At 39.5% G+C, this 27494-nt stretch overlaps 2 protein-coding genes across 5 annotated transcripts in view; one reads left to right on the top strand and one right to left on the bottom strand.

Annotated features, from left to right (window-relative positions):
* hdlbpa (high density lipoprotein binding protein a) overlaps positions 1 to 11961 on the bottom strand; it is a 21254-nt gene extending 9293 nt beyond the window's left edge. For both annotated transcript variants that reach the window (XM_029429524.1, XM_029429523.1), the window contains exons 1-17: positions 11886 to 11961; positions 9795 to 9866; positions 6392 to 6530; positions 6125 to 6297; positions 4583 to 4798; positions 4283 to 4489; positions 3965 to 4180; positions 3218 to 3424; positions 3022 to 3129; positions 2815 to 2919; positions 2536 to 2614; positions 2293 to 2432; positions 1939 to 2043; positions 1742 to 1855; positions 1532 to 1618; positions 1309 to 1440; positions 267 to 485 (exon numbers count right to left, since the gene is read on the bottom strand). In XM_029429524.1, the coding sequence (XP_029285384.1) occupies positions 267 to 485; positions 1309 to 1440; positions 1532 to 1618; positions 1742 to 1855; positions 1939 to 2043; positions 2293 to 2432; positions 2536 to 2614; positions 2815 to 2919; positions 3022 to 3129; positions 3218 to 3424; positions 3965 to 4180; positions 4283 to 4489; positions 4583 to 4798; positions 6125 to 6297; positions 6392 to 6491 (2208 nt within the window). In that variant the 5' untranslated portion in view covers positions 6492 to 6530; positions 9795 to 9866; positions 11886 to 11961. The remainder of the gene's footprint in view (positions 1 to 266; positions 486 to 1308; positions 1441 to 1531; positions 1619 to 1741; positions 1856 to 1938; positions 2044 to 2292; positions 2433 to 2535; positions 2615 to 2814; positions 2920 to 3021; positions 3130 to 3217; positions 3425 to 3964; positions 4181 to 4282; positions 4490 to 4582; positions 4799 to 6124; positions 6298 to 6391; positions 6531 to 9794; positions 9867 to 11885) is intronic.
* Positions 11962 to 20230: 8269 nt separating this feature from the next.
* Positions 20231 to 27494, top strand: part of farp2 (FERM, RhoGEF and pleckstrin domain protein 2) — a 29958-nt gene continuing 22694 nt past the window's right edge. For 2 of the 3 annotated variants that reach the window (XR_003832122.1, XM_029429408.1), the window contains exons 1-2: positions 20231 to 20431; positions 21068 to 21300. Coding sequence is in view for 2 of the 3 variants with exons in the window: in XM_029429408.1 (XP_029285268.1) it covers positions 21103 to 21300 (198 nt within the window). In the remaining variant the exon portion in view is untranslated. The remainder of the gene's footprint in view (positions 20432 to 21067; positions 21301 to 27494) is intronic. The other variant, XM_029429407.1, reaches the window with a different exon arrangement.

The following is a 27494-nucleotide window of genomic DNA, read 5'->3' on the forward strand; positions in this document are numbered from 1 at the left end:
GATTAACGTGATTTAAATCCTGAGGGAGAAAACTGCAGCAGGCCAAAAGCATTTCAGCCTTCATTTATGAAGGCTTTGCACAAGCTTGCCAATTTCAGTCTGATAGTTGAAAGGACACAGACATTCTCAGGATGTGGTAATGTATGACCAATAAGTCACAGAAGAAGTGCTTTTCACCCCTCTCTCTGTGAACCGGTCTGATGGCTGCCAGTTTAGCGAGGTCAACAGAAGTTCAGCTTTTTATCATTAGAGACATTTATACAAACCTTCTCCTCTGCCAAGGCAAGCAGTTGCTGCTTGGCTTTGTCCACCTCTTCTACAGGGCCTCGGATGGTGACCTTATCAATCCCTGAGCCCTCGGTGGGAAAGTGGATGTGCACACCTCCACACTCCTCCATGATGGAGCGCACAAAACGACCTTTTGACCCAATCAAGGAGTTGTGCAACTTGGCGGGAATGGACACCTCGACCTCAGTGATGTTAGCCTGAACACAATGAGACATTAATTAGGCAAATTTACTAGATTTAGACCCATCTGCCATTTAAGCTTTGTAGAGACCAATATATGTTGGGATAGGAGATATATCGAATATGCTCGATTTATTGCGGCTTGTTTTACATGGGATCTAGTAAATTACTACATTGTAAGCATCCGGGAACAAATAGTCAAATTATTTTTTAAGCTGCCGACACATTATGAGCGTGTAAGAACTGCCTTAATAAGAATAATAAGAGATGTGTCACCTCCCGGTGACAGTCATATGCTATCAGTCAGTCAATAGTAAATTCATTAATATAAATGATATAAAAACGTTCTTTTTTTTTTTTTTTACTACTGCCTGCTCAATTTATCTCAGAGAATAATTGAATTTCAATGGTGTGTATAGTAAGTCAAATTTAATGATGAAAAAAAAAATGGTTTCAAAAGACCAATCTGCCTACAAAAAGGATAGCAGACCACCCAAGAGTGTCCTTGAGAAACTTCCCGTTTACAAAGACCAATTTGTCTTCACAATGACAGTACACAGAGTGTCACTTAGACAATATCAGGACAGTCTGCTGAGGAATTTCAAAATTAAAGCCTCTAAAATGTCATATAGGAGCTGTGTTCCCTCTAAATTTAGATTAGTTAACTAGATTGATCCCACTAGTCTGATCATACGCAAAGGGTTCAAAATCAGTTGTCATTTTAGAGAAAATGTGAAAAAAAACAAAATCAAGAGATGTATTGTATATCGTGGCATAGAAATATTGAGATATTATTCATAAGCCATTTTGCACAGCTCTGATATACATGCATGTGCTTACCAGTTCCTTCTGAATGGCCAGGATGCGATTTCGTGCAACCTCACAGTTCGCCTTCTTGCCTGTGATGACGATCATCTCTGAGTTGCTGTTCTCAGCAGGCAGGTCAATCCTTGTGTTAGTTTCCTCCCGAATCTAAAAAGCAAAAGAAAACATATAGTCACTTAAACATGGACGCCCTGAAGACCTCATTCAACTACATTAAATCTTTTAATATATAAAGTACCTTCTTGATATTTGAGCCTCCTTTTCCAATTATGTTTCTGTGGAACTGCTTGAAGATGGGGACTGAGAGAGCAAAGCTGTTCTCAACCTGACAAAATAAATCATTGAGTTAACACTCAACTGCACTAAAGAAGTAGTAAGAAGTAAGAAGTAAATTTAGAAATCTTTTAAAATACTATCTTAACCAAATAAAACATAAGTAAATATTTACCATCTCAGCCACTATTTTCTGCATGAACTTTGCACATTTTTCCACCTCGTTTCGTGGGCCCCTAAGTTGAACGATGTCACTTTTCTGTGCTGGGTCGGGGAAATTGATGATGACCTGGAAGAAATATAATTATTGAGTTATTAAATTACTTTTAATGGGTTCAATACAGACAAAACAACAGACAGTTGCCAACTCACCTCAGGGAATTTGTCGCGCACTTCTTTTATCTTCTCGCCTTTTTGGCCAATGATGGCTCGATGAAGACGCTGTTCAATGATCAGGTCCTTTGTACGCTCATTCTCCTGCGAGAGACGATAGATTTAGTAACGGCACATCCAGAGTTCGTCAAAGTGTGTAGATGAAAACACCAGATTATGTTAAAAAAAAAGTTTTTAAAACCAAGCATCAAGCATTCGAGGAGTATATTCGAATTCAAGCATGTTCCTAAATTTACCAACATTAACTAAGCATTATTCAAACTTTCCAGACAAACCCTGCACATCAGGATCCAATTTGCAGCAACTTGTCTGTGAACCTGAGTTTGTACACACCATGCGTGACGCGAGCTCAAGCAGCTCCTTCTTGGCTTCCTGTACACCCTGGGGATCCCCCTCAATACGGATCAGGTTGCTTTTCTCATTGTCAGGGGGGATGCGGACGGTCACCTTGTGCAGCTCTTTGATACGGTTGACTATAAAATTAAAATAAATAAACATATGGTTTGAGGATGCCGATCCCGTTGTTGTGGCACTGTTGCAATAAATACAAAATCCTTTTGACAACACTGTACTTACTGTTAACGCCGCCTTTTCCAATCAGGTGTCTGTGGAATTTGGTGTCGACGCTGATCTCGGTGTAGTCCATACGGTTTACCTTTTAGATGAAAGTAGACAAAAGCATGAAAATCACTGACATAGCACAACTGTAGTTTGAAGTGTTGTTAAAAAGCTTTACCCTCCATTAAAATAACACTTTTACACAATCTACTTTGCCATTAGAAGAACCCCTTTGGTTGGCAGTCTGGCTTTGGGTTTATGCCGGAGACACAGTTGTACAGGAAACTCAATACTCACCAAATCTGTAACAATGACTTCAATCTGGCCCTGCACCATCTGCACGTCTTTGGTGGGACCCTCCAGGGTGATCTTATCTTCTCCCTCGGTGAACTCAATGTGCACCTGAAGGCAAAATACCAGAAAAAAATAAGTTACAATATGAAATCTAGAAAAAAATAAAAAGTATTCAAAATGCATTAATAAGAAATTAGTAATTCAACAGACCTTGGGCATTTGTTGGGTAATCTTGGCCAAGTTCTGCCCCTTCTTTCCAATAATGAAACGATGAAGCCAAGAAGGAGCTGTGACCGAGGATATAGTATAGCTGTTTGCCTGTAAAAAGAAACGTGTTCTTTGTTAGTCCTCATCGCTTTAACGATTACTATGTCAAAGTTCATCACTAGATAATAATGTTTCACACCTTGGCATAAACTTCAGTGAGGGCCTGACCCAGGCGGTCCGGCTCCCCACGAAGGATGACAGTTTCTGAGCTGCTGTCAGAAGGTGGGATCTCGACTGAGACACCAGTTTTCTCCAGGATCTCCTGCAGGGTGTTACCCTTGGGGCCAATCACATACTTGTGCTGAGACTTCTTCACCTCCACTGCAATGGTGGTAGTATTCTTCTTCTGCAATACAAAAGGTGAATTGATCAGGCACTTACGCAACATTTAATCTTAATTACTTTAAAGCTTCCTCATACCAATGAGATCTGAAGGGGGAAAAAAGGCAGTAAAAAGATATTGTCGTAATCTGAAACTAAATAGAAATGAAAATATTTATTTTTAGCTATAATATATCACTACCAAAAATATTTGACTGCATGAATTTCATTGATGAGACTTGACAATCCAGGAGATGGAGCTATGCTGCAATTCATTCACATGATTTAAATATTTGAGTTAGTAGAACGCCATTTAACCAAGCTAATCAGCTCAGGACTAATGTTAAACAGCTGGGGTCGGGAATCTTTTTTTGCATGTAGCAACATACTTCTAAGACATTATACCTGGCCCTAAACTATTTATCTAAAACTAAAGCTTTCTGAATATTGAAACTAAAACTTAAACTCGCAAACGCACGATGAAAAACTAACTAAAACTCAAATTTATTGAAAATTCTAAACAATTAAAACCAGCTTTCCTTGTAATCACTTAAATGTAGCTTACCTTTTCTTCATAAACCTTCTTGATCAAAGCCACAGCAAGGGCCACCTGCTCCTTCTCCCCAGTGATGACAATCTCCGTCTTGTTCACACTTGGAGGGGGGACATTAACGCGGGCGCCGGTTTCCTGCATCATCTCTGCTACCTGCTTACTGTAGGCACCGGTGATGAATGGGTGGAACACCTTGTCAATGTTCACCCTCTCCACAGCACGCTTGTCCTAAAAGTAGTAGGAGGGGCAATGGGAAAACAATGAAAATATGTCCTAAAGCCGCTATATCTGGCGTGCATGTCAATGGAGTAAGCAGATTGTCTCCGTTACCTGCTCAGCAGAGATCAACAGAATCTCATGCTTGGCCTTCTCCAGGCCTTCCTTGGTACCAGAGATCTTAATCTGGTTACTGGGGTCGTCGGGTCGTGGGATCTGGATTTTGGTGGCAGTCCTGAGCTCGAGCTCCTGAAGCTTCTCCCCATTTTTGCCGATGACAAAACGATGATGTTCCTTGGGGATGGCGACAGTAGCCGAGGCCTGTTGGGGTTCAAATGTACAGTTGGCACTATTGTCTTCCAACTATTAATACCATATACAGTTATACATCAACAAGAAGACAGATCTCCTGACCTGAGTCTGCAGTCGGGACACAATCTCCTTACGGGCCTTCATCACGGCATCCAGCTTCCCAGAAACCATGATGGAGAGACCCTGATCTTTAGCCAAGGAGAGTTCCAGGTGGGCTCCGGTCTTATGCATGATGTCAACACAGACCTTTGCTTGGTCTCCTTCCCCAAACTGGTTGAGGTCCTTGTACTTGCGCTCCTCTAGCGGCACATGGAAAACCTAGTTGTGGAAAAACAAAAAAACAAAAGTTTCATGTGATGAACAACTGCTACATCAGGACCGCTTTGATAGAACTTTCAAAACAAATGAGACCCGTTGGCACTGAAAACAAATACATAGTGTGACACTGTAGATTGTGTAGCTGTAGTTATCCCTCAACTGATAAAGGATTTCTCTCTTTTCTCTTTTTTAGCTTGTGCCACCTTAAAAAGAAAGTTATGGCTTTAGTGTGGACATGACACTAAAAGGTTAAACCTAACAGTGAAACTTCTTTTAACTTTTAGAGGCCTGAAAGGGTAGCAGTATCCATAAATAATAAATAATAATAAATACTATAAACAGTATTTATTTTCTTTAAAATACCTTTAATCATCGGAGCATGCTCGAGGCAGTTACATGTTATTGTACTGTATGCTGCACATTCCTTTACTCTAATGTTTAGTTAAGAGGCCTTTTTACAGCAGATATTTTGACATGTCTCTGCAGTGATTAATAACATTGACAAACACTGCATAGCATTCTGTTCGAGGGCTCTGGTGTTGTGCAGGCTGGCCCAGTGTCATGACATACTGAGACACTTTCATCCATAGTTAATGTTAAAAGTTGCACCTGTGTTTTCCTGCAACTACAGGTCAAAAAGTCTGCAGTGAAAAAGGTTCCTTGGTTAAAAAATGTGACATTACTAATTACCGTTTTCACAATACGCGGTCACTAAAAAATAGTTTGCATTTTATTTGTTCTTATAAGACAGAGGTTAAATTCATTAAAACAGCAATTATTTCACATTTTATTAAAGCACTTTGGGTACAAAAACACAGGTGGTTTAATTATTGCTGCCTGGTTCGCCCTTTTTCTTTCAACTATGTGGGCGTGTACACACTGTGCTCACCTTTTAGATAAATCTACATTTTGGTGACCTCATAATTCCCAGCAATAATATACGGGTAATATTCAGAGAGAAACATTGAAGATTAAAGTGGTAAATTAACAAGAAAATGTTATTGATCCAAACCTTGGAAAGTGAAGCAATGTAATTACTTTTTGCATAAACTTGTGACTGAACTCAGAATATCTACGGTATACACTTGTATCTCTTGCTATCACTTTCTCCACCTTCACATAGTCAGTGTAAAATGTTGAGACATGTTCTCTGGGAAATGGTGAAATGCATTCTAGGAAATGTAGGACCACCAACTTAAGTACAAGAAGGTTGATGTGAATCACCATCTCCAAGAAAACAAATAAAAAACCCAATCAGTAAATTACGATACACAATAACCAGCAAAGCTTTTAGTTCATGAGTTAGTAACTTTGAAAACGTTGTACCTGGGTGATAACAGAGGACTTGAGAGGACGGATCTTGGATGTCCAGGCGTTGGCAGTTTCCTGGGTCCCCTCAGGTGAGGCCGCCTTCTCAGGCAGAGGTGGGAAAGCATCCTTGTAGGTAGGAAGAGCATCCTCTTCCTCTACAACACTGGGTGCTGGTCCTGCCACAGCAGCTGAACACAGAAAAAAAAAAAAGATTATTCCACTTATGGCTCTGTGTTTTCATTTAACAAATCAAGCGCAACCTTAAAAATCCAAAATACTCACCAGCACCACCACCACCAGCAGCAGCAGCATTCTGCTCCGGCAAGAGCCCACTGCGGTGCTCATTGAAGCTTTCCTGCGTAAGTACAGCGACTGAGCTCATGGTCAAAATCCCACGTTTACAGAGAGTCCGAGTATGCCACTGTAAGGAAAGTTTGCATTATTTTCAAAGGTTTGGCAACAGGAAGCACATAATATTACAACACCCCATTTTATCATTAAGTTTCTTACCATCAGTAGATTAGCTGAGTTTTGAACTCATATTAAACAATACCCAAGTATGCATGTTTCTGAGCTGTAACTCTTTTTGTTAACTTAGTTTTTAAATGTGTAACATCACAAATGCTCATTTTAAGATTTTAGTTACTTAATTTTAGTACGGTCTGTTTTTTCCCCAAGATTACATTGACACTGGAAATACACCGCCGTCAAAATTTTAGACAGATACTTTTTTTCTGCAGTTTGTTTTACAGCAGCAGTACATGTACCGTGCGGTCTGCCCATAGTCCTTGCACTGCAAGCGGCAGAGTTCCGAGCAATGGGGCACGGTGGGGCACCGGGTGCCGTTCATCTTCATGTACTGCCTGTGCTGCAGTGAGAAAACATTAGGCTGTTTCTGGGCTTATTCTACGTTGATTGACGGTGCTTGTGTGTCCGTGAGCTTCTTGAGACATGTACCTTAATCATTTTATTTTATTAATGATTACACATTTCTTTGTGTAGGGAATGGCCTAAAACAGTAGATCACTTTTGAATAATTGTGTGATTGATACAATTTAAAAAAGGTGCAATTTAAAAAGACACCTGGTGAATATTACTACGCCTTCATTATTACATGTTAAATAATTATGATGCGTTTGTTTTTCTCCTCTTTCGATGTCTTTTTTAGTTGCACTACTGACTTAAATAATAAGCCCTCTTTTTGCACTTTAATATGTTAACCTTTGTTTACATTTTGTTTTGTGTTGACAAATTAAGTCCAACTAAAATGAATTAAATTAAATGGTCAATTTGATATTTTGGAGGAAAATGTATTGTTTAGAATAATCGCCTAATCTGTAAAATAGTCGAGAGAAATTAGTCGTTAGTGGTAGCCCTACTTGCCGTATAAATGTTAAATAAAAATGTAACAGGGTTATGACTGTTTTGTGTCAGTCTAACAGATACAGCCACATCACAACTAATCATCTATTAACACTTCATCATCGCTCTTATTTGTTCTGCGTTATTGCAAATATGGGCTACAGCAACATGTAGTGATCATTGTATTTAACCAGTTACTGTTTGCCCTGTGAACAGGTTTAGCACATCAGTACTACCAGGGACAAAGTGATACGATAGGCTCCTTATTAAATTAAGAAATTGAGTTTTGCATACACTCGTTTGTCATGATAACTGAAACTATAAACAAGGCCCCTGGTTGAATGGTGGAAATGATTCTCTGAAGTGTCACATGCACAGGTTAAGCACGTTATAGAAGCTTATCATAGGTGGACTTTGGGATTTCTACCATTATCTAATCTACCATTATCAAAAGAAGCCATGTTGGTCACAGAATAATCACACTTCTTGTCACATTATGATGTCAGCACTGTGTTAATGTATGCTGAGAGGAGAGAAAAGAAATTATGCGTTAGCACCACAAAGAAAACACTGGTGTGGGCAGAGCCACAGCGACAGTACATTTTGTCTTTCCAGCAGAAACCAGTTTGTCTTCTGTTCGACAGTCTTTGTCCAGTGCTATTCTAAGAAGTGTAACCTAGTGAGCAGGCTCCAGGGTTAAGAGGATTTTTCCCCACTGACCCCTCTGTACGTCTATGGATTAAAGCAAAACTCCACCAACAGAAAACTAGGGATGTCCTGTCTCTGGTCTTTGAACATGAATAACTCTTGCCAAATAGAAAGCACAACAGCAATCTCATCTATGACATTTTTTATTTTAAAGACCCTACAGCTATTTAGATTTCTGTCTTATATAAAGCTGTAAGTGTTACAAAAACTATTTTTGCTCTAAAAAGTGGGAAATAAACAAACGAGTGCTCAGACTGAGGCCTGATTCCACCTCACGTTCAATGATAAAGCTCAATACATCATCAGGAGTCACTGTTGTGTTTTTCTGGCTTGCAGAGAAACTTAAAATTCTGGCCAACAAGAGCCGAGGAATGCAAATTGTTTTCAAGTGGATTTTGCCTTCAAACATGCCTGAAATGTATCTGAAAGCATGGAAGACACTCCCAGATGTCACAGATAACTTGGTGATATTAAAAGGTTTTCCATAGACCAGGCAACAAAAGGAAACTCATTTTGAGCATCAACATGGTAGTAGTCAGTTCAGCACGCACTTTCACCCCCTACACATTTCAGACCACCCTTTCACTGGCCTCTTCCTTGTCAGGCTTCATAAACTTAAGGCTGCACTGCCCAGCACTCATTACTGTTCGGAGGCCCTGTTGCCAATTTTAAGTGTGCAAATATCTTTAATCTATACATTAAATTAAACATTTTTAAAAGGATTGCATTATTGTGAACAACTTTGTAGGAACAGTCATTTAACTTTGGAGGTAGGATGTCCTCGCAAAGTTTTTTGAGGCTAATGAAGTTGCATAAGATGCCAAAGTCATCTATGATGAGGAAAACAAAGCCACATCTAAGCTGAACAGACTCAGTTACACATTCAAATTATACATCAAGTTACTTAACATTTAAATTAAATGTGTCAGTTTTAGCCCAAATATAAATTAAAAGTATGCAACATACCTAAATAGTGAACAATGGTTTTTCAGTGTAATGATGAATCAAGTTTCTTTCCTCCAGAATAGACCATAACATAAAACATTGTCCTTTGGGGCCCACTTTGACGGGAGGTAAACTACAATGAAAATGATGTTTCAACAAATCTCCAAAACACCTAACTGATTTTACTTTATTACAAAATAGGTTTAGTCTTTTTCATGTCATGGCTGCATTTTTCAGCTTGCTTTGGAGATCACACACACACACACACACACACACACACACACACACACACACACACACACACACACACACACACACACACACACACACACACACACACACACACACACACACACACACACACACACACACACACACACACACACACACACACACACACTTTGCCAAAATTCAAACACTAACAAGTGAAGAACAAGGCATGACGGTGTACCCTAAATATCAGTAAACAAACCTAAAAAATCTTTGCAAATTTGCTCAGCCAAAGTGCTGAAGCTTTCTACTCCACAATCATAATTATACTTCATTATTAAAGTGCCGGCTTTCAAGCTGTGGCAGAATCCCATTTAGGGTAAACAAAACTGTATACTCCCAATTGCTTAAAATGGTTTTAGTGTCAGTGCTTTCAATAGTAATAGTTGTAGCAACTTACCAGCTAAATGGTCAGTTACCAGATAATCCGTCCTGTAAAGATGCAATTTCCCGTCAGCCTGCCAGCTTTTGCCTGAAAACCAAAGAAAGAAAAAAAGGATCAACTGTATTGAAATAACCAGAATGGCATCTTAGCTTCAAAGAAAGATAAAGAAATGAAAATGTCAGGGGCTTCACTTCAAAACCTTTGCACGGACCAGCTACTACCGGGTTATGTGTGCACATAGAAGAAAATTGTACTCTCAAAAATGTTTGTATGATCAATTTTAAATACATATAAAATATATGTAAATTACACATGTGTTAAATAGAAGCAGCTGTTGCTGGGGCCTAACTTGTATATGTTGACAGTAGTGCTTCAAGTGAGATCAGCAGAAAGAATACTGCCACCTCAGACAACTGAAACCAACCAGAAATTGAGAAGTACTCAGATAAAGTTGATGCCAAGAAGTGCATTACTGAACTAGTAAAGTATAGGTGCCATTGGAGCTCCCTCTCCTTGACAAGCATCTGGCTTCTATAATTGGACACTACCCTGTCTGACAGGCCAGACCTGGCAATTAATGAAGCTGCTGTGGGAGAACCAGGTAAATAGGCCATGAATGCCTGGCAAAACCACACAATGAAGGGTGTGATTATTAAAGGTTGTATGAATTGGCATAGCTGTCATTTTTGCAAGAGTAATTAAAACATTTGTTTTTGTTTTTTACTAGTTTGCCACTGGTGTCACCAATTTCCTCTCAGTCCAGAATGTTAATAGACATGGGTTTAAGTAACGACTAAGGTGTGCACAGGCTGCAATGTTAAGTAAGGGCTTATGGTCCCTTTTTGTGCATACACAATATTTATAAAAGTAGGCACAAATAAGATGTAACTAACTAGCCCTTACTTATTTGGTATAGAAGTGTTAGCACAGAGATCATATGGCCTATTCCTTATAACATTATTACTACAACAAATAATGTAAATGCCCGTAATGCCTCCATGGCTTTAAATGACACGTGTGAATTACAGTGATGCAAGGTTGTTTTGCTTAAACTACCATGTCATGGGTGCATTTTTTTGTTTAAACTGGTGACTAATAATTACTCACGAGCTTCAAACTCATAAAAAAAACCCAATCACACAAAGCGGTAAACCAATGTATCTTAATCAAATTTAGCGTCATAATATCGAACCTACGAGGTCATTCGTGTTAATGAGCTGTTCAAGTTAACGCTGACGTGCTCGTCTAGCTAGTTTAATTTGCATTAACGTTAGCTGCAGCATGGCAACCTTGAAGCCTCTATAACGTTATACACAAATCCCAGATTAAGGATTTAAGTAGCTAGTTAGTGGGAGTGCTAGCTAACACGATATCAAGTTAACTAGCTGACAGTTGCCAACGACACATCACAGTTAATGCTAGCTGCCGTCATGTTGGCTAACGTTGATCGACCATAAAGAAATGTGCTGAAATAGAGACAAAGGGTCCGTAAAATAACGTCGGATGTTTAGCAAATACGTCTACCATTTAGTAGAAGAGGGATATTCAGTAGCAAAATCACTGTAGCATGGATTACTTGCTCCAAAGCCCAAGCTAACGCTAGTTAGCAAACTTGCTAAAAACTTTGACTGTGGTGTGTGCGCGACTGTGACACGTAGCTCCTCGGCTAATATGTAGCTTGGCTCACTCAAAGCCCTACACATAACTTCAAGCTGTACCTTAGCCAGCTATAATGACATTACGCCAACAGTGGATTGAAAATAAAACCCTCAAATACCTCAGTTACACCCATACACTGGGCTCGTGTCATTTTAATATACATTTGCCAGCATTAACACAGTCGTAAAAAGTACAAATTGAACTGTAGCCTTAGCTAGCGAGCTCACGTTAGCTTACAGTTTGCTCTACTAGCTCGCTAAGTCCACGTAGGCATACAGCTGAGCAGGGGAGAAATGACACGGAGTCAGGCCAGAACATACTGTAACGTTCAAGGTTTACCAACAAACTGTCTACCCGACAAGAACCACTCTGTCATACAGGAGACATGGAGAGATCATATGTAATGGCCCTGCAGTCATATTCAGTAGAAAACTGTGAAGTACTTACTTATTTTTATGTTCTCGTCTGCCCTGAAGGTGCAGAAGCTGAGATGAAATTCCACTGGCGAGAAGGTGGGATTGAAGCCTGACGGATATATACCAGGGCCGCCCACCAATCATATCCTCCAACGTCACGTCAAAGAGTCCGATTACAAATATCTTCTTTTCTTTTCCGAGACAGACACACTCTTGTAAAACTACTGAACACTGATTACATTACGTATAAAAAATAAGATAAATGTGGTAAATGTTGTATTCCAACAATGCACATTTGGCCTAAATCAAGGATGTGTTAAAAAAGTAAAAGGCCTGCATTCAAAGTCTTAAGTATTAGCAGCAAATTGTGCTTCAAATTCAAATTTAAAATAATTGCCTCCTCATTATGCTAAATAGCTTCATTGAAAGTGTTATGTGTATCATATATTATATTTATAAAAATACATTTAAAAAACGGTATAAACTGTTGGCTAGTTTGATCTATAACAATTCATATTTTATTAATTGATGATATTTTTATTTTATTTATTTTTTTACCTGTCATCACACATTTCAATATGTGATGATTTGTCAGTGACTTTTTAAACTTCATTGAGATCAGATAAATGATAAGCCCAATACCAACCCTCCCCCACTGCAATCCATTTTAAGGTTATGAATCCAGGCTCATAATGTTGTTTGCTGTGAATGTGAGAGAACAATATGCACATGCCAAACTACTTTCTTCGAGGACAACAACATGTGCAGAAATACTTCCCCAATACAAGTACAGAGAGGCTACATTATCAGGTCCTACTAGTTCCTTAGCTAGTTGTTCATTTATATACTGCACAAGACGGTAGAGTCCACAGCCTACTGCCAGTGGACTGCTAAAAACACGAATAAAAATGAATACACCCTGTAATTGATCCATTCTGAAACTGTGTTAATCATTGCCAACTCACAAATTCTCAAGTTTTTGGGTAAAAAAGTCAATTTGTTTCCTCAAGCAAAAGGAAATCTTTTTGATCAGGATACAAATATGAAGCTGAAGTTGAAAGCCTGAAAAGCTCAATGTAGGGAACTGATTGTTATACAGTAATATGTGAAACATACCACAAGGCTTTAACTACACATCACTTCTTAATTATAATTCATATACCACATTCTTTATGTGTGTGCAAATCCCAATAATTAATATTCTATAAAAATTCTAATTAAATTAAATTAAAATCAAAATAGAAATCTGGAACTTCAAGATGTGTTTTACAGCCTTCATCAGCGGGCGGAGTTTGTTCAATTTAAAAGTTGATAAGGGCCGTGAGATTCAAGTCAAGAATAAGCCCTTACAGCTCAAAATCCATTATTTTATTCTAGAAGCTTTACAAATGTGTTACAATTTTATTATGACAGTGACTGTAAGAAACTGTATTTGGCGATCTTCTGATCAATATCCTACCATAAACTTTCTCCAAGCCTAACTCTCCTGCAAAGATGCATGTAACATGCATGGGTGGATTACTGGAGAGGTCGAAGGGGTCCAAAGTGTGAGGGGCCCTGCTGGCCTTCATCTGCAAAATGTCACTCAAAGAGAAACCAGGAAGAGACTCAAAATGACCGCAAAGAGGGGGGACACTACAATAACAGCCTTTAAAATACTCTACCTCTGTCAAACTTATCATGATCACTCTTAGGTAAAACAGTTTTACAGAGGTTAGCAACTTATCTTGGCTCATTGTTTATTATAATATAATGGATGGATATAGTAGCATCACAGTCTACAGCCTCAACACGTACCATAATGACGCCTCTCTCACAGTGTCAGCAAAAAATTACAAGAATATGGTACTGGCATGCATTACATTGCACATTATGTCTTTGTCTCTCTCACACACACACACACACCAGTGGAAGTACTCAGATCTTTAACTTTGGTAAAAGTAGTAATACTGCGGCAAAGAAATACTCTGTTACAAGTAAAAGTTCTGCCTTAAAAATCTCACTACTAAGTATCAGCCTCAAATAAACTAGTTACAGAAAGTAAAAGTACTCATTCTGCACAACGGCCCGTTCCAGAACAATATATATTATATTATTGGATCATAATTAGTGATACTTTAATGTGTTTGTCACTTTACTGTAAAGGGGGAACTTATTTTTTTACTCTATATACTGCCGGGTAGATGTGAATTTCTCCAAGAGATCAATCTCAACCTATAAATGATCAATTATTTGTTGATTTTATATTATTAATCTGAATCTGAATCTTGAGTTATCCTGAAGTAACTAAAGCTGTCAGATAAATGTAAAAAGTACAATATCTGTAAAGTAGCAAGAAATTGAAATGCTCAAGTAAAGTACAAGTACCTCAAAAGTGTACTTAAGTATAGTACTTGAGTTAATGTACTTAGTTACTGTCCAACACTCACACACACACAAACACAAAACACACACACACACTTCTCGCTGGTGGTTTCCTCAAATCATAATAAAATAATCAAAATATTCTGTGTTTGAAGACAAGACGGCCTCAGTGGTTTTAAAAAGGTCCGGTTTGTAGAGGGATTCAATCTGGTCTAGTTGCAGTCTACGTTCATGTCTGTCCAAAATGTCAACCCGTCATCATTTTTATCCAATTAGACATTTGTGTGAAAATTGTCATAATTAGCATATGAATTCTTGAGTTAAAAACGTGTTTTGTGAATCCACAATGATTTGGACCAACATATTCTAGTCAGTTCACCCTTGAGCCCAAGTGGAAGTTTGTGCCACATTTTGAAGAAAGTCTCTCCAGGCATTCCTGAGATATCAAGATCACGAGAATGGGACAGAGGTGAGGTCACAGGGACCTTTGACCCCCAAAATCTAATCAGGTCATCCTTGTGGACGTTTGTGCCAAATTTGAAGAAAATCCCTCGAGGCGTTCTTGATCGCGTTCACGAATCGGACGAACGGAGAGATGTACGAATTGCGTACTTGATACATTTGGGGACCCTCAGGTTCCCAAGCCAAGTCCCTACAGACTGAGCTACTGCTACAAATAGACAAAAGTTTTTGTGAGGATGATACAACATCAGTGATGGACAATGACAAGGAAGACAAACACATGAGCTCCTTGTGTATCTAAAGGCCTTGTCACACATATCCGTATGGTGGAAACGTATACGAAAAATAGCTCACAATTTGTCAGAGTCCAAATACGTCCAACTTTTCATCGGATCGGAAAAGCGAACGTATACAGATAAGCATGTCTAACCTATTGATATAGTAAATAAACATAGTATAGTATAGTAGTAAATATAGTATGTGAATACCTACGTGAATACAGTATGTGAATACCTACATGAATACCTACATGAATACCTACGTGAATACCTACGTGAATACAGTACGTAAATACATTAGGGTACGTTAGATATAGGCTACGTCGGCTGACGATGAATCCTACAGCCAATTTATTGATAACGAGTGGATAACCTATTCGTAACCTATGTTAAGATGATCCCTGACGACAGAGTAACTTATTAAACGTGTTTCTACAGTACAGCTAGCGTTTTGGGAGCTTATTGCGGTTTGAATATAGTATATAGGGTCCCTGTGAGTAGCTCATCCTCACTTCTTCACAGCACGTCTTGATGAATACATCAACCCATCATCAGAGAGCATGGAGGATGCTGAGAGGCTGCAACAAGAGTACATTCTAGCCGTTCTCCAGCATCAGCATGACGTGAACCAAATGGCACTTTTCCAGCTCCGTTGGCCAGACGCTCTGATACGTTTTGTATAAGTAAGTGATACGCTATCAATGTTTGACATACGTATAATGATTTGTTATGTATTCGTTATGTATACGTCAACTACAACACCGCTGTGGAAAAGTTGGACGTATTTGGACTCTGACACATTTTGAGCTCATGTTCATATACGCCGGCATGTGTTTCTGCCATACAGAGCTGTGTGACAGGGTTGTATGTCTGGCGTGTTCGGCGTATCGTCTGCACCCTTCGAACGATCACAGCTTACCCTTAATTTATATCAACCTATTGCCGATATTTCGTATGCGCCGGCATACGTTTCTGCCATACGGATATGTGTGACAGGGCCTTAACCTCACAACAACAGACTTTACAGTGTATACCTGTCTGTGTGTTAGCAGTCACCCTTCAGTACTGTTAAAACTGGACCTACAGATAATCTACCGCTCAGCTGAAGAGACAGCAGCATTGCTGTGCACTACACTGACCAGACTGTGTCTTCAGTAGACCAAAAACTACTTTCTGGTGTTTTTACCGCCAACATTAAATCACCAAATTTGGCCCACCTGCTGTAGAGCTCTTCTTAGGGGGAGAAGTCACAGATATAAAGATTGGGGAAAGGGTGTGAGACATCTTTGGTTCATCAAGTCAAACCAAACAAACCAAATCGGAGCATTAGCAGAGTGACTGGTACCCTAGTGGGAGCTTGGTTATCTCTAATGTCACATTGGAAGACACAGCAGAGTGTTGGTGTGCAGTTACTGACCCGGATTTTAAGTGTATGTTAATAACTAAAATTCTACTCTGAGTACAGAGAGCCCTTCGGGATTCACTCCACCTTCTACGCAGTGAGATGTTGAGTACTCAGTGGTCTGCTGGTGATGCTCTGTGTCGTTGTAGTTGCTGTGATACAGAAGACCCGGAGAGGAGCGCAAAATCTCAACTGAGACAAAGAGTTCATTTAATTTCAAACATTTTTCATTGTCTTAAATACAATGGGCCTCATGCAGCAACATTCTCTTATATCTTAATTTTCTGTTAAAAGAATAAATAAGATCCAAGCGTTGTAACCGTCCAAATCTGCTCTTCCCCAGGTGTGCTGAATGATGTGGAGGCGCATGGCCAATTGTTTATTATTAGCATAGGTAATGCCCCCTAAACACCAGGGCAGAGGTTGTGCCATGTGCAAATACTCTGGCACATGCCCAAACATTGGAGAGATGCCACCATAAAAAGGCTGTGAGAAAAGGAAATTCAGTAGTGGTGAAATCAAGTTACTGTTAAATAAATATAAATAAAGTAAACATGTGCCAGTACTGGCGTTACAAAAAAATCAAAAGCAGCATGGAAGCCATTTAGAAGCTGAACGCATGCAAGGGGTTCAATGAACCAATAGTATTTCTTTAGCCAACAAATCTAATAATCAAACCATTTTAATAATCTAAATTTGATCATATGATATTTGTTCTTCAAATTTAAAAGTTATGTTTCCTTGCGCATGACAAACCATTTATGGAAATTTTGAAAATAAGATATTTTATCTTGTTAAGAGTGCTCTCTGGATCACTCGTGATGTTACGGCCAGAGCCGTACCCCAGTATATGTTTTGGTGTGTTTCTTCACCTTCTGTGCCCTCTGCTGGTTTCTCTGTTTGTGTGTCTGTGACATTGCGTGTCTGCCTCCCTCTCCAGCTCCACCAGCACACCTGTTCCTCGTTCCTCCACTCATCGTCAGATTGTTGTTTCCACTCCAAGTGGTAGTTGACGTCAGACCGCTGTAATTCAATCTATGTAGTTTTGTGGTTTTGTTCCGCCAGGTCTAATTTTTGTCTCCCTGTGCTCAGAACAATCCTTCTCCCTGCCTGCCTGCCTGCCTGTCTGCCTGCCTGCCTGCCTGCCTGCCTGCCTGCCTGCCTGTCTGCCTGCCTGCCTGTCTGCCTGCCTGCCTGCCTGTCTGTCTGCCTGCCTGCCTGCCTGCCTGCCTGCCTGCCTGCCTGCCTGTCTGCCTGCCAGCCTGCCAGCCTGCCAGCCATATATGCATTTGTAATTGTTGTATCTTGCAGTGCTGTTAGTGCTATATATTTGTTCCTTGGTCTAAATCAATCAATGATCAATTGACTGTACAAAAATTAAACACAAACTAACATAACATAAAACATAAAACTCCCAGTTTTTACTGCTTTAGTTGTTTATTTGAATTATTATAAGCAACATATCTTTTGTATGTCAAATGTTTCTTATGTTGTATTTAAAACCAGATTGACAAAATCCACAAATATTGTTTTTTATCCGTGCCAGTACTAACGATTGCATTGTATTACTCAGTATTACTCCATGCAGCTTTTGGTAATATTTTTGTATTTTGTATTTTTGGTAATATTTTGTATCCATGTAGGCTATAATAAATGCAGTTTTCTAATTGTACTTAATAAAGTTTACAAAACGGTGTGCACATACAATCCTAATATTCAGGCCAGTTTCAGGATAGCCGATTCAGTAGAGGGAAAAAGCAGAGAATATCAGTAAACTGGATTATAGCGGCCAAACTATTTTAACTCATCATTAATATCCATCTTGTCAGAAACGGGATCCAAAAACACAATGTCGGCCACACTTTAACTGTATGAACGAGCAGAGAACAGCCTTAAACCCCTTTAAACCCCTGATCACTAACATCCCCTGTGATTGATCCTATTGAGTAAAATAGTAAAAAGAAAAAATGCATTATCGACTTTAACAGAATACCTTTTCAGAGGAAAACTGTTATGGTTGTTTGTGTTCATGTTTCACTTTATTAATCCTGACGCACCATGTGTTTATATTGGGGTTCTAATGTAACGATGTTTGTCGATATGATGTGGACGAATGACACTAAGAAGAAAAATTAACACCACGAGCATGGCGTAAGAGAATAAGGCAAAGAAGCCAAGCTACTCATATCCCCAAAAATATAAGGCATGTAGCCTTCAGGCATTGATTCAAGCTAAGTTAACCAACTCAGGTTTTAAGTATCAGTTGCATCAAAAAGAAAGAATGTGGAAATCAGACACATGACATACATCTCTTATAAATCAATCTAACATATACAAATATATACTTACACTTAAGGCAAAAACATGGTCAATTTTGAGAGTTTGAACTATTTTGCTTCTATGTCTTCTTTCAGACTAGTGTAAAGACAACATCCAAAACACACATTCAGGTGTTTATTTTACTAACTTGTGTCTGTAGATTTCTCCTACATTCACCAAAATTTCATGATGCCAAATTTTACATTTAGACATAACATCTCAGAAAACTTTAAATACAAAAATGAATTGTCTTAATGTAACTTATCAACGGTTTCATGGTGATATATATTAGTTACATTGTTCTTACCCTATTAACCTGGGGTGTCTCCCCTTAAATGACTGAATTCCATGACAGCATCCACAGTCTGTGTTTCACACAACAATGTTTCAGCTTGGACCACTTTGAGCTGTCAGACTTGCTTCTTTCATTGTTTTTAAGAGCAAGAGAGTTACGCATGAAATTGAATTACTTAAAAAAAGAGGGAATGAGGCTTGTGAACCTAAAAACTTTGGTTTATAAATAAACAATTTCCCAATACAATAAAAAAAAGTTAACAACATAGTTTAGAAATGTGTTATTTATCACTTGTAAGAAGGAGAATCTACAAAATATGAGGAATTAATAGTCAATAGATTTTGCTTTCTACAAGTTACACTGATGATATTCCAACACTTTCCGTTATGTCTCCTTGTATTGCATTTTTGCAGTATAATATTTCAACATGTTGTCTGAATATGTCATGATGTCACCTGTAATCCAGAAAGAAACACTTTAGTTTACAGTATGAGCCACATGAACACCTGTGATGATTAATCGGATAAGATCCTATATAAAGTAAGGATAACAAAAAAGATCTCCCTTTTCTGATTACTAAAAACATCTAGGTTGAGGAGCTAGATTATGGTTATATATGACCATATATGAGATTGTTGTATTGGGATAATTTGAAGTATAATCCAATTTCGTAATTTATTTAGAGAAAACAGTAGGGGGAGCTCCATTACAATGTCAGAACTGACTTTTTTCTTTCCTTGAGATAATTCAGTTTGACTCTCCTACTTAACAACAGAGTAAAATGAAAAATATATCAAACAAATACATCATGATTGATTTAGCGTTTAGCGTCGTGTACTCGGGAGAGGGACAGGCAGGTGGCGCGCGCGCGAGCGTCCACACACACACACACACACACACACACGCATACAGTTACCTAATGCTTTCAGAGACATTTTTGACAAAATATGTAGGCTAGTGATGTGGAGGGGTACAGAGAAAACCCCGCAAATAATTCATTTTTATCAACGGATCCAACTTTAGCCCAAATTTAAAGAAAGGCTGTTTCGCTTTGTGAGTCATATCAGATCAAATTTATCAGACAGGACTATCATTTGTATTTCCTCTGGGTGTTGACCCCATCGGCCTGCAGATTAAACACACGTAGCCACGAGACCATTCACTTTTTAAAACTTTCCACGAGGTCTTATTAAAAATCCACAACATGTAATCTTTCAGGCGGACACATTTATTCTCCATCCATCCAGGCTATTTAAAGAAAAGGAAGGTAAATCTTCGCTCCTCAGCCTACAATCCTCCGCCATATTTGGACCAATGGCAGGACGAATGGGACTGCTTCAGCCAATGACAAACTAGTCTGAGTACGCACTCCGTTGGACGACGACGACCATGGACTGGAGTAGTGTCCTTTTCGGTGTAACAAACTTTTAGCAAATAGTTTCGACACGGGCAAAGCGGTAAGTTTACTGCTACGTTATTGACATATTATCACATGTAGGTTCTCTGGTATGACGACTTTTTCGGAGAGAAAAGCTCTGTTAAGGATATCAATACTTCGTGTCGCTTCTCGTCGCTAAACTAACGTTAGATTCCACTGAGCTCCATTTCTCAAGAAGAAACTACACTTTAAACGGGCTTTGACTTTTTTGTAGTTCGTAAACGTCATTTTTTCTCGCTTTAAAATGTTGGTTAATGCAACTTTCAAGTGTTACTGACCTACTCGGCCCACATGCAACGCCAGAAACTCAAAATCTGTCCGCCGTCTTTTCTTTTTGTACTTTTAGGTCGTCTTTTCTAGCAGGCTTCAACCTACACTCTTGTTGCAGGCTACACAGATGGCTCGAGTGAATGTTAAATATCGGTCTCAGATATGTCAACTCTTGTGTGTTACACGTATTATGAGCCTCACATGTCTACAAACGGCTGCAGACAGCCGGACTACTTTTGGAATTAAACATGCAAAAACTGTTGAACCGGGAATCACCTGAAGTCCACCTACACCACTCGGACAACAGCGGTTGCTTCACCCAACTCCTAATGTGACGCATTTTCTCAACCTCCTTGCTGATTTCTGTCCACTTCTGTGTTTGCAGGAGTGAGAGAGGTGGGGGAGCTGCTCTGAGCAGTAATGGGGGATATTGAGGGTTCATACCGGGCCCTGCAGACCCCTGGCATAAGGCTAGGAGCCCAGTTCAATGCTGGTATCAGCACTTTGGAGCCGGGCCAGAGCCTCAGTGGCAACATGCTCAGCGGGAGCAAAAACTATGGAGGACTACAAATCCGTGTGCAGGGGCTGGACGACTCCCAGGAGTTCTTTGATATTGACGTAAGTTTCTCCTGAATTGTTGCACAGTGTCATTGTTTTTTTTTTTGCATACTCGTGTATTTACACAGTGATAAGTCTGCAGTTTGTTACACAGCAGGCTACATCTGATCTGACCTTCTAGTCCTGCTGTGCTACCCTGGGTGCGTGTGGCTTGGGCTGGTGACAGCTGCCACATGGCTTTGGTGCTGAAATCGCTTCCTCTTTAAGGCTTCTTATACAAGTAACTTAGTGTAACTCACCAGGGCACGTTTTTTTAGTTTATTAGCTGTAATTGTTGCTCAAGGTAGTAGTAGTAGGAGTAGTAGTAGTAGTAGTAGTAGTTGTTGATACTTTCTGTTCCTAAACCTCAGCCAACAAGGAGTTAAATAATATGGCCATCCAGGACTAGAGTTTGAACATGTTTACATTGAATTAAATTGAGTTATTTTCCAGTCTGTGTTCAATGGAAACAAACAGTTCATTTTGAATAATCAACCTGTGTATTCCTCGGTGCTGGGGTTGCTGGAATAGCACCACAATAATTCCTTTAAATCCTTTTCTTTTTAACTGATGATGAAATTGGCAGACAGGACAGTGTTGTTGTAGTAATGGGGGGTTTCTTGCGCTGCAACCACAGCAACTAAATGCATTTTTATAACATAAATTCATATCTATTTCAAAGCTATACAGAAGCATACAGTGCTAGGCAAATTACACTGAAATTATGTGGTCGTGAGCTACAATTTAACAAAAGTTGATCTGTAGCCGAGAACGATAGCTGTTTCCTTTTCTTTGTAATTACTCTACAAAGAAGTTAATCTCTTTAAAGATTGGCGGTTGGTTTGTGCAAACTTTTAGAGCCACACTGAAAGTGCTTTCAGGTGTTTACTTGCCAAGAGTCATTCAGAAGTCAAATAGGAAGCAATAAGGAAGCCACTATATCAGAGCAAGTTTCCTGTCTTTTCTGTGTGGGGGGAGATATCAAAGTGGAGTCTACACAATGAATAAACACCCAAGTCAATGACTGATTGATGGAGTTGTTTTAATTTGCGGTGTAATAGGCTATAACTAGACTTATGGGCTTGTTCTATTGGAATAGTTTGGTGTATTTAACTAGTGTAACTACTCTGTCCTAAAACCTTGTGTAGCCATAACCGTAACGATTCTGGCAGATGCAGTTTGGGGGCACTGCTGAGACAGACATTTCATAATCTTATGCACCATATGTTGTCTCACAGTCTTAACCTAATAGAATGTGACAGACGTGTTTGATTTGTATGTAAGTGGGTCCCTGTACTCCTCTGTCAAGAGGAAAAGAGAAATTTCAAGAAGCTTTTTTCTTTTTGTATGTTTTAGGAAGATATTCCATATCTCCCTAAAACGAAGATATGGCAACCACGGAAGATATTCTGTTTGTCTCAAATGAACTTGGCCTGAAGAGGTTAAAGGGAGCTCTAGACATGGTGTTGCTAGAAGGTGGCAGACAGAAATACATGGCTGCAAAAAGGGGAATGACGGCAATCCTGTTGTCAAGCAGACTGCAATTTGACAGAACAAGATGGCCTCTGAGAGGCTCTGTTGTTCCCCACCACTGCCCAACATTGCTGTTCATTCATACTGAGGAGTCGTGGGCCGGTGGGAGAATAGTATTTGTTTATACTCAGAGTGGCTGCAGAGTTATATATCCGCTACATGACATGTTTAATTTTCACTTAAAAGTATCACCCGGTGTGCTATGTCATCATTAATTTCATGTAAATGTGACAACAATCTCTTTTTTAAAAAGCCGCATAACTTTTCCTACTTTGTAATTTTTCCTTATGCTTACTGTCTGCACAAATAGATTCAAATTGCAGTGTTGAATGTTTGAAATGATTGTGGCCTTCAAACGACTGCCTCCAGTCAGTGTGGCGTTTTGATTAGATTTCTCAGCTGCTTTACACATTTGTGTGAAGATGATATCATCTGCCATTATTATAGTAAGAGTGGCAGGTAATGGCACAAATACACTTGCATGAATGTGTTGCCAGGATTCACACACAGTCTTGAAAGTTTGTCTCAATGTGGACTGTTATGAATTGTAGGTGAGGAATATGCTTGATTTTCAATATAATCTGTTTTAATCACTCATCAAAAATCTGTCAATATTTGAAATGAAACCCCATCGTCATATGTGTTTGTCTTCTGGGGTCTCACAACAGACGCAGAGTGGACCGGAACAAAGCATTAAATAATCATGATCAAAACATACAAGCAAAGTAAAATGAACAGCTGGTTTAGATCTCTTTTAAAGGGCTTGAGTTTTACTCATAAAAAGCTGATTGAACCCTGTGTTGCTTTCGTACACAAATAGAGCACAATTGGTTCTGGCTTTGTCATGCTTTATACTTTTTGAACCTATAACGCATTACAGATTTCATCTCATGATAATGGAGAACCGTATGGACAGATGGAGTGATTCAAATACGTGCATTTATGGTCGTATAATGTCTTTAGCGGGGAGCTACAACAGACAAATCAGATCAGGTGGATCAGAGCTCTTTGATATGTGGCCTTCGTCTTGCCGCAGGTACCTAGCATGGTCATCATCGGCAGACATTTGCTCTTTGCATGGCTCTTGTCCACAGAGGCCCCTCCCACAGCCAGCACAGGAGAAAGCTCAGCCTTGTGGTTTCTGGACAGGGAGGCAGGGCCAGCAGGGCAGGGAAACACAGGCTTCTTTTATCCAGCACAGCCAGCCCCTTTGCTGGCCCAAACTTCCAGCTCAAAACTTGCAAAAAAGGCTGAGGGTGGGATGTAGAACCTAGCTGTGTGAAAATGCAGTACAGTCGGGGGCATTGGTGGGAGGGAATCCAGGCAGGCATTGCTTTTAGTGTTAGCAAACAAGCACATAAATAGCAAGGTTGACAACCAAGTGGGTTGGGGGGAACAGAGGGGCAGCCACTGGTGTTAAAAGAGCAGTTCAGAGGGAGCAGTAATGGCCAGTACAAAGTTTGAGCCGGGTGGTGGGGGAGGGGACACTCACAAAGTGAAGCCCTGCAGAAAGTTTGGAATTTCAACCACTGGCCTGTTGCAGTATGTTTGATTTTGTCAGCTGATGAAACTCGTAGTAATGTGTTAGTGCTGTCTTTGTCTTTTAACTGTTCGTACAAAGATGGACTTTGGTGAGATGTGTGTATTGTTTTGAGCATCCTGCAATAGTTTTGAATAAAGTAATATCAGACTAAAAGAGTTGGAGATAATAAAGTAAAATGATATGTGTAATGGAGGGAGCATCTCTTTCATGTGCGTGCTGAAAAAGAAGTGGTCTTCCTCTTCATTACAGCCACTACAGCTGAGCACTCAGCTCACACACTCACACTGTCCCACTGTGTACTGAAGTAGCTAAACGATCTAATAGCTGCATAGAAGGACTTGTGTCCTGTGCTCTGCACAAGAGCTGCACACTTTGCTCCATCGACAGAATAATAATCGCCTACTATTCTGATCTTAATGGTTAAAGTAATCTTATGTGCAAAACTGGCAGAAAATGCAGTTTTCAGTCTCTCAAATATGGAGATTTCCTGCTTCTGTTTTATATCATATTAAAGTGAATATCTTTGTGTTTTGGACTGACATAACAAGACATTTAAATACATTACATTGGGAGTTAGATACAGGATGGACATTTTAAACTATTTTCTGACATTTTAAACAAACAATTAATCTAGAAAACATTCTGCAGATGAATCGATAATGAAAGTAATCATTAGTTGCAAGTCACAAGGCTGCACATTACTGATCTCTCCTGTTGTCACCGTTCTGATGTTTTGTTTTGCCGCTGAGAGTATTGGCTACCACTCAAGGAGGTCCCACCTATCGCTTCTTTCTGTGTTATGGAGATTAGTTTGGAAAGTATCTGGGTTACACGGGTGATGTGAGCAGAAGGCGGTGGCACACTAAAACACCTGATCCTGATTACCACTGCGTAATGTTTATCTGCCAACAAATGCTCTGGCAAACTGTACACAGGTGTGTCCTGAAGCCAGGTTTGAGAAAAGAAGACTGCACTGATGATTTAAAGTTGCCAATAAGTTAGGAAAAGCATCAAAGGAACTGTTGATCTTTTGAAATGTCTCCTCACAGACTTGTGAAAAGTGGCCACTGACATGCAGAGCTTTAAAATGTATGTCGGCAGGAAATCTCCTGGTGGCAAGGCCTTAACAATGTGTATCCCACTGTGCCAAATACAAGCCCCAACACACCCCTGCTGTCAGTAGGAGGTTCTGCTAGAGCTCACTGCCATTCACTGGTGACTGGGGAGTATCAACTGCTGTTCGCTGAACCATGCGTAACCTGTCATGCGAGGTACACCCAAGCCCTTGGTTTGAATTAAGGCTGGATATTTAGGTTACCTGTGTTTTTGTGGTTTGTTCCCTGTGCATGAGAAGGGCAGTACTTCCTCAGAGCTGGCTTCTTTTCAAACCCTGCACTTGAGTACACACACACCCTCCCTCCCCTCACACACACACGGGAAGATTTGTCTCCCAGAGAAACATCTGTTGGTGATAATCCCTGCTGCTTTCTGAGCTTGATTGGGTGACCCGCTGACCTGCCTTTATTTTAGAGCTCAGAGAGGAGACTGTCGTCCTTCCTTATTTTAAGTTTGGTGTGAACAAACTGCATGTGATCTCACGGTCACATCACAGATACGCTTGAATGGAAAATGCCAGATGGACTTGTAGGAAGCCGCCCACTGGTTTGTGTCACACATTTTGTTTGCGCGGCAGAATGGATTTAGATGGATAAATGTTTGTAGACGGGGTTGGGATGACTTTCAGAAGATAATGGCACCATTAAATGTGATGTGATAAAACCAAAGTTATGGATTCACATTTTGCTTTGCTGTAACTCACTTTCTGTGTGTGGGGCTGCTACTACCAATTGTTTTCATTATCAATTGATCTGTAGATCTGCTTTCTTTGATGTATCGATCTTTTAAAACCTATTCAAATGTAATAATCATTTAGTCTATACAATGATTAATACATTACTAAAAATTAAGAAGTCACTTATCACAATTTCCCAGAGACCGAGGTACCATCTTTGAGTTTCTTGTGTTGGCTGATCAACTACTCCAAACACAAATATTTGAATTTACAATGATCAAAATTGTTGTCTGTTAGTTTTCTGTCAATCTGGACAGGAAACATAATACTATATAATATTTAGTTGCATCATGTCACAATTTTTAAGAGGAAGTTATTTGAAGGGAATTTATCTGCACAGATCTGCATTGTGATGAAATGCCATGTATAAAGTATTCTGGATATGTCATAGAGTAGATTCAGTGTCTGCAGCCACTACACTGCATACTTTTTGTATTTTCATGCAGGACGATGTGAGGATGATTTACAATGGTGTACCTTGTCCTTTTTTCCCAGCCGTCTGACAGCAGTCTCTGTCATCCCTCCCTTTCAGATTGTGGAAGATAAAGCTGAATGTATTAGAGGAGGATTTTACTCTCCCTCGAGAGTGCTGTAAATGCAGTTTGACATTCCTGCAGAGGTTAATGAGTAACACAAAGGAGGGGCTACTACACTGAGGAAAGAAATCTGCTTAATCTGCCTTCGGTTACTGATGGTTTTCTTGTCAATTCAACCCCCCTTTTTTCACAGCTTGTTGAAATTAAAACATTTTAAGATGAAGGGTGTGTGTATATTTATATTTAACATGCTTTAAATCTGCAGTTTAAATGATGGTAAGCCTGAATTTATCCTGGTCGTACCCTAAATTGCAACTGAAAAAGGTGAACATTAAAGGGAAAATAGGGATTATCGGATGGAAATGTCTTAATCCACAGGGAAGATGTGGTTTTACTCTAATAACATAGTTTACGCAGCACTTCAGACATTGATTCCATCTGCTTAGAGCTCAGTCTATGATTATTTTGACTCTTAGTTTGACTGGTTCAGTGGTGTTGGTTGCCAATTCAACAGACTCATAATCCCTCAAATGTTTGGCCGCCGGTACATCTCTTTTTGAATACTCACTGATGCTGCGTGGATTGTATGTTTGGCATGCACTCAAAAGCAACCTAGACAAAGTATTATAACACACCAGGTTTTGATCTCTGGTTGGGATCAGCTGTAATCAGACATGGAAAAAGGGGCATTTTACAACAGATTCCTAAATTTATGAATGTTGTGTCAGTAGGTTTCACCTGCAATTTATAC

The sequence above is a fragment of the Cottoperca gobio genome, chromosome 4 (assembly GCF_900634415.1).
Source record: "Cottoperca gobio chromosome 4, fCotGob3.1, whole genome shotgun sequence".
Lineage (NCBI taxonomy): Eukaryota > Metazoa > Chordata > Actinopteri > Perciformes > Bovichtidae > Cottoperca > Cottoperca gobio.